Source organism: Scyliorhinus torazame, chromosome 1 (assembly GCF_047496885.1).
Source record: "Scyliorhinus torazame isolate Kashiwa2021f chromosome 1, sScyTor2.1, whole genome shotgun sequence".
In the NCBI taxonomy this organism is placed as follows: Eukaryota; Metazoa; Chordata; class Chondrichthyes; order Carcharhiniformes; family Scyliorhinidae; genus Scyliorhinus; species Scyliorhinus torazame.
In genome coordinates this window covers 312,809,759-312,823,433 of record NC_092707.1, presented here as the reverse complement: position 1 = coordinate 312,823,433, position 13,675 = coordinate 312,809,759, and the positions used below count along the sequence as shown (strand labels likewise).

At 40.6% G+C, this 13,675-nt stretch overlaps 1 protein-coding gene across 1 annotated transcript in view; it reads right to left on the bottom strand.

The window, feature by feature from the left end:
* LOC140423947 (serine/threonine-protein phosphatase 4 regulatory subunit 3) overlaps positions 1–13,675 on the bottom strand; it is a 65,503-nt gene that overhangs the window by 29,553 nt on the left and 22,275 nt on the right. Inside the window, exons 5-9 of the mRNA XM_072507825.1 lie at positions 9,410–9,487; positions 9,214–9,330; positions 5,443–5,559; positions 4,311–4,442; positions 2,216–2,321 (exon numbers count right to left, since the gene is read on the bottom strand). Of these exons, the coding sequence (XP_072363926.1) occupies positions 2,216–2,321; positions 4,311–4,442; positions 5,443–5,559; positions 9,214–9,330; positions 9,410–9,487 (550 nt within the window). The remainder of the gene's footprint in view (positions 1–2,215; positions 2,322–4,310; positions 4,443–5,442; positions 5,560–9,213; positions 9,331–9,409; positions 9,488–13,675) is intronic.

Sequence of the window (13,675 nt, the reverse complement as noted above, 5' to 3'; positions counted from 1 at the left end):
GAGTGTCAACCTGGATAACTTGGAAAAGACAGCAATAAATTCAGTGATTTACTAAAGCTCAAGATTCAAGATACTTCCACCCACCCTACTTATCAAATCACAAGGGATATATAATTTACTAGTCCATTATTAGATACAGAGTTCTAATCTTAATATGATTTGCCATTGCACAAAGACCAAAAACATATTTTAAATGTTATTTTTGCAATGGGTCCCCATGAGTAATCTCAGGGCATTTTCCTACAAACAGTTGGCATAAGAAACTTTGACCAGAAAAGTCAATCAGGCTTGAGAAGTCAGTGATCCCCAAAGGTATATCCCCAAATATATAGCAAAGTCTCACACAGAATATCCTGGGTACAACAATCGGCACTGGGGCCATATTTTAGGGCATTTGGCAGGTGTGGAGCACAGCTGCAGGCTCAAAAGACTAGTAAAAAGTGCCCACAAAATCAATAATTGTCAAGTATCAAAGTTCAACAAAAATATCTAGCCCAACACCAGACTTTTGGGAGACGCAAGTAAAATGTTAATGAAGTCATTGTCACAAGACAATTCAATGGATAAATTTAATGGTATCGTGAAATTTCTTTTTTAAAAGGTTACTTTGTTTGAATTAATCTGGACACTAAAACTTTCAATATTGAAACAAAATGTTGGTTGCAAAATTTTCAAATAAAGTGCTACTGAATCTTTCTATTGGGGTATAGTTTCTCTTCAAAAAAAGAAGAGACAGTGCTCTTGAAAGTTCAGGGAACATGGATTTGCTAAAGCATGCCTCATTGGTGAGGGTCAGATCCTGAGGCGTAATGATTGCCGAAGAACATTGGAGGTTTTGATCTGGCAGGCAAGATAAGTGAATCTTTTATGGAGCTAGGAGTGACTTTGGAACCGTTCCTCTAATGCTACATATCTGCCAGAAGCATGGGGGGGGGGGGGGGGGGGGTACAAGTGGTTTTAAGGCATGTTTTGGTTGCATCAATGAGCTAATGAGAAACATAGCTTTTTCCTTTGACCATTGTTTGATCTAAGCCGATTTGGTTGTTTCGGTAAAATTCCTAAAATGTGAAATCTCATCCATCGGTTTATTTCCGTGAGCAGCATGGGGAGTTATTTTTTAAGGCAAATTATTGGTTCCCAAGGGGATCTTAACACACACCACCTTGTGACAAGGGTCTGTAGGTATATGCAAACTGCATCCAAGGGGCAGAGTTTCCATTCAGTTGCACTGGCTTATTCACCCAAAAAATAGCATAGCCAATGCAAAGATCATAGAATTGAGCAAATTATGTTCAGCAGAATCTTTAAGCTGGTTTAAGAAACAATGTGCTGCATTCTGGTTCCACCCACAAAACTAGACGCACCCTCAGAATACATTAGCCACCATTGGGAATTTCCACCAACTGTACTTGAGTGCAGGTCTTTAAGAAAGCTCTGTGAATTAAGCTGGTTCCTTTGGCACGTTTATAAAACTTGTGAAAATAAATTTTTAAAACTCAGTATAGCGTCCCAACACAACTAGCAAATAGTTCAGTATTTTTAGGTAATTTAAAATTGGTTTACTTGCAAGTAGTGGACTGACACTGATTAAATATGCCTGTTGTACGAGAAAAACCCATTTTCAGTTCTATTAATCAAACTGCACCAAGTTACCACTCTTAAGCAGATCAAGGATGTTTTGAAACCTGATTTCTTTAGAAAACTAAGTTTGCAAAGACTTCACAATTGCACTAATTAATGGGCAGTTTTCAACCAGCAACATGCAAACAAATTTGAACAGAAACCATGTTGGGGGAGGGGTTGACACAGTCAACACAATTTGCTGGAGAAATCATGTTGCAGTTGACTTGCTGCAATCGGAGAAGTCTCTTCATTCAAATAAATGTTGTTACAGAGTAAAACATGGTTTGCTTTGCTGCTCTTGGTAAAGTACACTGGCAACCATAAATCCCCCCTTGCCTTAAATTGGCTATTTAATATGGTGCCAATCAACACTTCAATTTTTAATAGGGAAAATCATCACTGGGCTTGTGTAACAAGAAAAAACATGCTCAAGGGTTAAAGTGCTCCAAATAAAAAAACGATAGCGTCACTTACAAATAGCACAGAAAATGACAATGTAATGGAATATAGACACAATTAACATTGAAAAGCTCATAAGCATTTACAGATGACACGACAAGTGGACGTTAATATAGATGAGTTTGAAACTCACCTTTACTGCTGTGTTTTTCATCTGTGGTATTAGCCAGTAAAGGAGCGCTGAGAACATGCATACAATGCTTGTAAAAAAAACTGAGGAACTCTGTCTTCTCAGTTTTCTGAAAAAGATGACAAGAATACATGTTGGTAATTACCGAAGTTCTGAAATGTGTTTTCTTAAAAAAACACTTGCATTGATATTCCATCAACAACAGAATTATGTCAATCCAAAATTTAAGAGATTAAAAAACTCAATGAAAAGTAGAAACATAAGTACCCAAGAACAGTTGTGCTAGCATTTCTTAAATGTTTGTTTCCACAAACAAATCGAGCAATCTGCACTAACTAGGGTTCAACAAAAATTACATCACAAACCAGTTAGTTTTATAATGCTGCTTCCAATAATAAATGCCAATCTTGTATTTTAATATGTATTGTTATGTTAAATGTGCTATATAAATGCATGCTGGTGCGCCTTCCAGAGTATATAACCAGAATTATTGATGCTATGAGGTTAACACGATTTATTGATTCAATAAAGTCAGTGAAATCAAGTTGAAATTCAAGGTAGAGGAGGAAGAATTTTGAGAAGTTCTAGAAGGGTTGAGACAGCTAAAGATTTTGCCATGAATGATGGAACGATAAAGGGTATGGAGGACAAAAGAGATGGAAGGCTTGAGCGATTGAAAGCACAGAGCAGAACAAGGCTGTGAAGAGACTTGTAGGTGGTAAAGACAATAAACTTGGTTTAAAAATTAACAGAGTTTAGTGCGAGACAGGATCAGAGATGCTGCATTTTAGATGCTAGAGTTTACAGAGGAAGCCAGCAAGGACAACATAGAACTAGTCAAGGGTCAGCAGTGAGAAAAATTGAATAAGGATTCTTCCAGTGTGAAGATGGGGTAGGGATAGACACATAAGTATTTGGGTTTCTCAGTCTGAACAAGTGACCAGCAAAGGGCTAAAATGAATGATGAGAAGGAACTTGAATGAAAGATGGTAGTTGTTATTCAGTTGGAGGAATGTTGACAATGTCAGATGCGGTCTGATTGAGTTAGTTCATGACTTTCAGGGAGGTGAGTTATACAATCAGATGTTAGCATACCAGCATACCTATGGAAACAAACTCCATAACTGAATGGTTGGAGAGATAACACAGATGAGGAAGAAGTGCATCAAGAATAGATCTATTGGATGAATGGAAGTTGCTTCTGAAGCGGCACTGGCTGTTTTGTAAAAAAAAAAAAAGCACCTTTCAGTGGGCGATCACAAAGAGCTCGACAAAGCGAATAGAACAGGATGCCATGACTGCCTATATCAAACGGTGCAACGGTTGAAGCAAACAAGAGATGTTTTTTGTGACAAAATATTTTATTTCTAACTTTATCCAGGGCAGTCTTGACAGCCAGAAACTGGGCAAAAGGATTTTTTTTAAAGAAAGGAGTGCAGTCTGGGAGAGATTAATATAGAGTGACAGATGATACACCTGTGAGGAACTCAGAGGAATGTGAGGTCAGACAGTAACTGGAAAGGGTGAGGCTAAGTGATTTGTGAACAGGAGTGGTTTTGAAAGGGGAAGGATCAAGTATAAACAAAGGAAGCAATTAATAGTGCCAATTAAGCATGGGTCAGGGGAGTTAATTGAGTAGCCAAAGGCAGCACGGTGGCGCAGTGGGCTAGCCCTGCTGCCTCACAGCACTGAGGTCCCAGGTTCAATCCCGGCTCTTGGTCACATTCTCCCCATGTTTGCGTGGGTCTCGCCCCCACAACCCAAAGATGTGCAGGCTAGGTGGATTGGCCACGCTAAATTGCCCCTTAATTGGAAAAAATGAATTGGGTACTCTCTTTAGAGAGAAAAAAAAAATTGAAAAATTGAGCAGCCAAAGATTTAAAACTTGAAAAGACCCCAGGACATAGACCTCGGTGTTTAAAATTGGGACTTCTTTAAATAAAAGTTCAAATCAATGTGGTAGATCTACTTAGACCTCACTTAAAAAACAGAAGTGGAGGAACAAGGTCATTAACTGCAAATCAAATTGGGCAAATACAATAAATTGTCATTTCTCCCCCAGCCCCAAGAGTTGTCAAAATATTTTCAAGTGTCTTACATTTGCTGTAGCTAACATATTCTCAGGGTCAATTAAAGTTCTCAGTAGCCCCATTAGCTGAACTGCTCCACCAAGTTCAGGATCAGCATCGCAGATCATCTGTTCAATTATTACATTAATTAGTAGAATGTCCTGTATGGAAACAAATTAAAATTTGGACAATATTAAAATTAAAGTAATTGGCAGATGGTTTCAAAACAAAACACAAATCAGAATATAGTCAGAGAAGTCTGGTGATCATGAAAGGCACTTCATCAAAGTCACGTGATCAGACTGCATTTGAAGTACTTCAGAATCATGCCGCGCAGTACTGACTGCTACATTTAGAAAGTATCACAAGTCCAACCATAGTCAATGCAAGCAGAGTTTAAGAGGAACAGATATTATCAAACAGGTACATGCTGGCTGCTTTAGCTCTGCCTGTACCAAAATACCCTCACCGTTGTAGAGAAACACAATATGCAACAAATATTTAGTACATAGAGCCACTTTGTGATTTGAGGTTATTGTCATAATACCAATGCAGAAGCATGAAAACCCAAAACACAAGAACAAAATGCAACAAAACCTTAAATCAGATGCAGTTAGTAGCATCACATCACAAGGCAAACCTTTGATCAAACTTGAGCCTATTTGGCCTCATTTTGCAAAAATAGAAAACTAGCATCTTTCAAGTGTGTGGGACTGATGTTGAAATCCCAGACCAATTTCTGCAGACAGCTTAATTTTTCAAGTAATTAGAATTAATTTTGCACCCAATATCTGATGCACAAATCTCAGACAGCAATCCACAATAAAATGGATGACAAAAATCTAAGTGTAACTAAAGCTAAATATTACAGCTCCTTGTTTAATTAACTTAATAGAATTCAGACTTGCACTTGGCATTAGAATTTAAGAGCAGATGCTTTTCACAATGGAAATATTTACAAGCCTTATTTTCTGAACAGACTTTGATACCCCCACAAAATTCTGGCAGAGGCTTTCAAGATCATTTATGCATGGAGTTTACAAAGAATTTAACAAATAAATAGACCGTTTTTTAAAAACGAAAATCAACAGAGCAGCCAACTCTGTTCTAGCTCTATTTTCAAACAGAATTTGTTTATTCACTACAAGGACAAATACTTACATCATCACTCTGCTGAGCTTCCTGCATTACAAACTCACGTACCATTGATGGACTATATTCTACGAGATAAGAGAATATGTCTGTAGCGGCAGCTCGCACTTGGACATCATCCATACCCTATAAATTAGCAAGATAAATGTAAATTTTAATTAAAAGATTGAAGAATTATATAATTCTGTTTGGATAGAAAACTAATTGCAGAAATCAACTAAAAATCTACATAAAACACTAAACTAAAGTTACTATTTTTAAAACAATAACCAAGGGCTAGAATACACAATTTTAAATGAAGCATTTGAGTGTTAGCATCAAGCACAACAGGTGAATCACTAGATTATGCCAACTTTGTACACAATTCAAGGGTGTAGGATACAGTTGCTGTAGTATTTCCCGCATATTAAAACTGCAATCTCCACTGTGCTCTGTGGTAGGTCACACATGTTCAACAACAAATAAAAATGAACAGTGCTTCAGCAGTACAATGGTGAATTATCCTAGCTCCAGCTCAAAAGAGGATTAGCAGATTTCCACAGGTAGGTTCCCTTAAACCCAAGTAAAAGATCAGGTATAACTCAACTAAACTTCTTATTGTAAGATCCTGAAGTAAAAATATTTTCAATTACTGTGGACTATTTAAAAAAGATTTTCTATTCCATAATATACATTAACCATTACTCAAATCTGCTTAATATTCAAAAGCCAATTTTACTGATCTGATGTCTTAGAACAGACTAGCAACATTTTGATAAATATCATTTGCTAATCGGAATGACAGAAAATGGCAGAAAACATTGCATTTGCAGAATTCTACACAAAATCTTTGACAGAAATTGTGCCGTGCAACATTGACATAAAACTACTTTTTGTGCATTGACATACACAAAAGTTAGTTCCATTGTCTAAACACAGGCAGTAACCAGTTTTTTCTTTTAAAAATGGATCGAAAGCTTAGATTTTGGGCCTTTCTGGGTTGCATATACCACAAAACATGCAATAAGATTTAAATCTATTCCATTAATTTACAAATTTCTCAAGCTACTGTTACACACCAATCTTGGTACTACTGAATATTTCTCTACTAATGAGCTAACACCAGTATGAAAGTTTTTTGAACTTCCAAGTTCTTAAAATTCAAACAGGGCAAACGGCAAGAAGTAAATAATTTCCATTGTAATGAGCATTCCTTGAACACACTGCTCTAGGACTCAGGGGCCTTGCGACCCATGGGTCACGACTGAAACACCCATGCTGTTAACGCCTCTGCTAAAACAAGGAATGTCGTACAAAAGGATCAAGAGCTAGTTTATCCTACTGCTGCGTTTCTAAATATTGAACAAATTAGTGCTACAAAACGAGACATGGAAACTTCTAATAAATGTAATCTTATATTGAAAATAAGTGATAATGGTTGACAAGGTGTTAACAAGTTTTGACAAAATGAAAAAACGTCTCACATCAAGATGATCAAAATTCTGAACATTAACCAAGTTAAATAGGATTTCAAAATATACAGCAATGCAGAGTATAGAATATACTTTAAGATGATTTCGTAAGAACAAAAAACATGTGACTAAACAATGGGTATGGGTGACAATAGCTTGCACATTCTTCTTACACAAAAGTACTCAATTTTGCGCAAGCTGGCAATCTCACTTGGAGGCCCCAACAATTACTGAAACAGCAAACAGGCAATACAAGTACATGGCACTTCTTACCAAGTTAGGCTGGGTTGAGGCAAAGTAATTTATTGGATTAGTATTCATGTAATATAGCTTGAACAGAGCAGTTATACAGTTTACACACACACATAGTCGGGAGTCGGGATTTTAAGAGGAGAAATCCAAGTTGTAAAATATATGCAATGCATTAACTACTGACTTCCTGTCCTCAAGGTACATCTTTTGATCTCATCAAAACTCGCCCTTGTAAACTTCTTCCATCCCAATGGCACAGCTGCTCTATCCTGAAGAGAGATGACTTTTTTTTTTTTAAATATTATTATTGGATATGCATTTTTGTAAAAACATTTCAAGGGACATAAAACAAAAATGAGAAATCGACAAAATGGGAATACGAAAGAATAGACAGGTATGAATGCAAAGGTAACATATATACAGATATGCCCCCCCCCCCCCCCGTACCATGGTGTTGTTTTCATGGTCGCACCCATGTGCTTTCTTGCCATTGGTCCCCTCTGCCCTCCATTCCTATACGCTGGCTGGTGCCATCTCTCTTCTCCACACCCCCCCCCCCCCCACCACACAATCTTCCTGCATCAATTATGGTCCTCTCCCCTCTAATCCTCCTTATTGGTTGCTGGTCACAAACTGTCTTCGAACAAGCCGATGAATTGCTTCCATGTGTTGCGGAAGGCTTCTTCCAATCCTCTAATGGTGAATTTTATCTTTTCTAGTTTAAGAAATGTTGCTAATTTGGACAGCCAATCTGCTGCCTTGGGTAGCGCTGTTAATTTCCAGCTCAGCAGTTCTGGCTGTTCAACCGCCACTAGCAGGCATGGTTCCATCCTCACAACCTTTGACATGGCCTCGAAAAAGGTTGGCCAGTACCCAACAAGTCTGGGACAGGATCAGAACACGGCCAGGCCTCCCTGGCACCATTCACATTTGTCCTCTACCTCTGGGAAGAACCTGCTCATGCGTGTTCTGGTCAAATGTGCCCTGTGCATTATCTCTAGCTGCGTTAGGCTCAGCCTTGCGCATGAGGCGGAGTTCGCCCTATGCAGTGCTTCGATCTGACTTATGACAAATTATATTTCCTTGTTCCCAAAAATAAACAAATTTTCAAAACCCATAGCTTGTACCATCTAACCGTTTCTTCCTGCTCTACTCCATATTTTTTTCCAATCAGCATGGCCTCCTACACCAAGGCTAAACCAAATCACCCTCGACCTGTGGAAGCTACTTTGAACATTTAAATCGGGCAGACTGAAGAGAAACCATTAATTTCGAGATCAAACTAATTGGTACTGGTGAAAAGATAGAATGCGTGAAGTAGCCGGAGCTGGCCCTTGTGCACCATATTAGAAGATCAAGAAGACTGTGCTGTATTATGTAATCTTTGTGGTGAACCGAGAAGGGCTGCAGCTCCCCATAATATTTGTGGAATCAGGCAGATTGTTGGTCCAACTACTCACAGGTACAACAGAAATATGGATAACACTTCCCCCATTTCGAGCTGTCAAGTTTTTAGTGCAACAAAAGGAGCAACATCTTGGGAGGCTGTAAAGCCACCCTCTAGTAAAATGTCACCGAGTTGCCCTGAACTGGCTGCTGGAAGATTAGAAATATCAGTAGAAAATGGAGGCACATGCAAGGTGAAGAATAAACTTGTGGATCACACAAATCAACAGGATAAGCTTCAGCTGCTAAATGCTTCCTTCTCTGAAAGGTACCACATGAAGTCCCATAGACAAATATTGCCCTTCTGCAACACTTTTATTATACATGGTGATCTTGAAGATGGAGTTGACAACTGAGGATCAGATAATAAGGAATTCAGTCTGTTTTTCGCTGGGTTCAGCATTTGTGGATCCAACCATCAAATATGGGCACCATTAATTCTCACATGAAACCATGATGGCCATTTTGCTGCATAACAACTACAGACTTGGCCTAAAGGTGTTCTTCTGGTCAGACAACACCCGAATAGTACTCGAGTGGACGTGCAAATTTAAAAGAAAGTGGGAAATAAATGTTCAGCCACAATGTAAATTAAATGGATATCTACTAAAAAGGAAAAGTTGATTCTTACCAGAACTATTTCTAGGGCAGGAAGAATTCCTAAATTTGCCAGTGTCTTGAAGAATGCATCACGGTTCTGAGGTTGCAGTGTTTGAGAAAATGCACAAAATTCCTTAAAGAAGTTCACCTGTGTTTCAGGAAAAGTATGTGTGAGATATGCCATTATATGCAAATGTACAACTTTTGAAGCTGAACAAGTAACTTACTAATTCACGTCGTTTGTCATCATCTGTTGCTTCATCTGTTAACTGTGCAAAGAGTTCTGTCAAAAATTTCTCATCTTCCTGTATCAAAATAGCATGTTTCAGTATTTCAATGTTACCACAGTTGTAATTTGTATAATTTGCACGTATAGGATTGACTTGCAAAAGTTCAAAAACACAAAAATAAGTCAATTATTTTAGCTCCATTATAGAGGACAGCATATAGGCAGATGCTTTGAGTAAACACAACCGCAGCATGCACCAGGCTCAGTCTGATCCAGTTCAAGGTCGTACATCAGGCCCACATGACGGTGGCCCGGATGAGCAAATTCTTTGGGCTGGAGGACAAATGTGCTAGATGTGCCAGAGGACCAGTGAACCATATACACATGTTCTGGGCATGTCCTAAACTAAGCGGGTACTGGCAGGGATCCGCGGACGTCATGTCCCGGGTATTGAAAACTAGGGTAGCAATGAGTCCGGGGGTGGCAATTTTGGGGGTTTCGGAGGACCTGGGAGTCCAGGAGGAGAAAGAGGCCGACGTCTTGGCCTTTGCTTCCCTGGTAGCCCGGCGACGAATACTGTTGGCATGGAGGGACTCAAAGCCTTCGAAGTCTGAAGTATGGCTTTCGGACATGGCGAGCTTTCTCGGGCTGGAGAAAATTAAGTTTGCCTTGAGAGGATCCCTGTCAGGGTTCGCCAGGAGGTGGCAGCCATTTGTTGACTTCTTCGCGGAGAATTAATAGTCAGCAGGGGAAGGGGGATAGGGTAGCATAGAGTTGGGGTTCTTGTGAGGGGAGCCGATGCTTGCATTATGTCTTATTTGCTTTTTGTACACTACGGTATAATGTTGCTGTTTTATATGCCAAAAATACCTCAGTAAGATTGTTTATTAAAAAAGAAAATTATTTTAGCTCTATTACAGGTCAAAGTTAGAAAATGTTGTATTTCTTAATATTTCTTTTTAACCACATCAATCTCTCAGCACCTCCAAAGCAACTTAATGAAAAACATTGCTCTTTACATGTTTCAATGCAACATAGGCTATTGGAAAAGTCAAGCAATTTGACCGCCCATGTACACCTCTCAATCTCAGAAATCTGGACCACGTACAGAAGCAATCTTAAGGGCCTGGAGTGGTACCATCAACTCTGCCGGAGAAGTATTCTCTGCATTAGCTGGGAGGATGGCCATATTAACACCGGTGAAGGAGCCAAGAGCAACAGCCCCGAGGCCATGAGCGTCCGAAACCAACTCCCTTGGTCTAGCTGTGGATGTCACACGGGTCCTGACTGCCAAAGCTGATCTTCTTTGCCTAGCTCAAGGAAGGCTTCCAAAGAGGACAAAGGAAGCGTTTCAAAGACACCCTAAAGACTTAGCTCAAGAAATGCAACATCGCGTCAATGCCTGGGGGACACTTTGGGGAGGTTTTTAAAAAAAAATTTAGTGTACCCAATTCATTTCTTTTAATAATTAAGGGGCAATTTAGCGTGGCCAATCCACCTAACCTGCACATCTTTGGGTTGTGGGGGCGAAACCCATGCAAACATGGGCAGAATGTGCAAACTCCACACAGACAGTGACCCAGAGCCAGGATCGAACCTGGGACCTCGGCGCCATGAGGCATCAGGGCTAACCCACTGCGCCACCGTGCTGCCCCACTTTGGAGAGTTGATAGCGTAGTGGTATTTTCACTGGACAAGAAATCCAGTGACCCAGGGTAATACTCTGGGGTCCCAGGTTTGAATCTCACCATGGCAGATGGTGAAATTTGAATTGAATAGAAAATATGGAATTAAAAGTCTAACGATGACTATAAAAGCATTGCCGATTGTTGTAAAAACCCATCCGGTTCACTAATACCCTTCAGGGGAAGAAATCAGCTGTCCTTACCCAGTCTGGCCTACATGTGACTCCAGACCCACAGAGCGATGCAGTTGACTCTTAACTGCCACTGTCCCCACTGGAGTGGCCTAGCAAGCCACTCAGTTCAAGGGCAATTAGGGATGGGCAACCAAATTAGGGATTTGGGCCAGCCCAAAGAATTTGCTGGCCCAACCAGAGACACCCACATACCAAGAATGAATCTAAAAATAAAATTGCAGTACACCACTGCTTACATCTCACTACTTAGCCACCACTCGTGTGCTTAAATCAGACTTGCCAGCTGCATTCTCTTTAATATTATATGCATTCATTTTAGCCAGAGAAATCATACACACAAATGAATTAAATCAAATTAAAAAGTTCCTATACACATATGCAGAAGACATTTCCCCATCAAAAATCTAATTTATTTCAGGAACTCTACTGAATGTGTCAAACGCAGTTTAGCTTTTCCAAATCCATGCCAACTGTCCTTAATTAACCAGTCGACATTACGGCTGCTAGACCTTTACCCACCAGTTAAAGTCTGACAATAGAAACCAATTAATGCTCTGTCAAAATTTACAAGTCCTAGGAGATTGGAATAAATCGTCAGACCCTCTTGTTTTCTGATCTGACTACTGCAGCTTATGGAAGATGCATGCTGTCGGAACATGGCGTTATCAATTTTGACAGTACTCCTTCCGGATATCAAATGTACAAGTCCTCTTCTTATATCCATTCATTTACACACTCTGAAAACCTGAGGCAAAGTGTTCAATTTACATCTTTATGATTCCTTCATCTTATTTGGCCCTGTCCGTACAAATTATTTACTCTATTTGATTTTTCCAAATATGGTGAAAACATTGAAGGAGAACTAGGGAATAGGGCCAGTATGGCTCTGAGGAAGAGCAGATAGGGAGATGTTGCTGAAAACAGCGGGACTGGTGGCCTGAAGTATATATGTTTTAATGCAAGAATTAACGGGTAAGGCAGACGAACTTAGAGCATGGATTAGTACTTGGAACTATGATGTTGTTGCTATTAAAGACCTGGTTGAGGGAAGGACAGGAATGGCAGCTAAACGTTCCAGGATTTAGATGCTTCAGGCGGGATAAAGGGGGATGTAAAAGGGGTGGTGGAGTTGCGCTACTGGTTAGGGAGAATATCACAGCTGTACTACGGGTGGACACCTGAGGGCAGCGAGGCTATATGGGTAGAGATCAGGAATAAGAAGGGTGCAGTCACAATGTTGGGGGTTTACTACAAGCCTCCCAACAGCCAGCGGGAGATAGAGGAGCAGATAGGTAGACAGATTTTGGAAAAGAGTAAAAACAACAGGGTTGTGGTGATGGGAGACTTCAACTTCCCCAATATTGACTGGGACGGAGCAGAGTTTGTAAGGAGCATCCAGGAGGGCTTCTTAAAACAATATGTAGATAGTCCAACTAGGGAAGGGGCTGTACTGGACCTGGTATTGGGGAATGAGCCCAGCCAGGTGGTAGAAGTTTCAGTAGGGGAGCATTTCGGGAACAGTGACCACAATTCAGTAAGTTTTAAAGTGCTGGTGGACAAGGATAAGAGTGGTCCTAGGGTGAATGTGCTAAATTGGGGTAAGGCTAATTATAACATTAGGTGGGAACTGAAGAACCTAGACTGGGGGCGGTTGTTGGAGGGTAAATCAACATCTGACATGTGCGAGGCTTTCCAATGTCAGTTGAAAGGAATTCAGGACCAACATGTTTCTGTGCGGAAGAAGGATAAATATGGCAAATTTCGGGAACCTTGGATAATGAGAGATATTGTAGACCTCTTCCAAAAAAAAAAAAAAAAAGGCATTTGCCAGGGCTAGAAGGCTGGGAACAGACGAAGCCGGTGAGGAATATAAGGAAAGTTGGGCGTCTTGAAAAATATTACGGTAGATAAGTCCCCAGGGCCTGATGGGATCTACCCCAGAATACTGAAGGAGGCGAGAGCAATGTTTTTCAAACTTTTTTTCCGGCCACCCATTTTTACCAACCCGGCCAACCTTCGCGACCCACGCCGGCCGACCTTCGCGACCCACGCCGGCCGACCTTCGCGACCCACGCCGGCCGACCTTCGCGACCCACGACGGCCGACCTTCGCGACCCACGACGGCCGACCTTCGCGACCCACGACGGCCGACCTTCGCGACCCACGCCGGCCGACCTTCGCGACCCATAATTTTCTCTTACCTGGTTTGTTGCTGACAAAAATGGAGGAAATGGTTTTGGGTCCCTTTGGCCCCCCCAAACTTGGAAATAAAAAGGATGCGATCATATTTTTTAAAAAGCGGCCGCACTACGCATGCGTGCCCGATCCTCGGTGCGCATGCGCACCAATGATCGGGCATGCATGCACAGTGCGGCCCAATTTTGT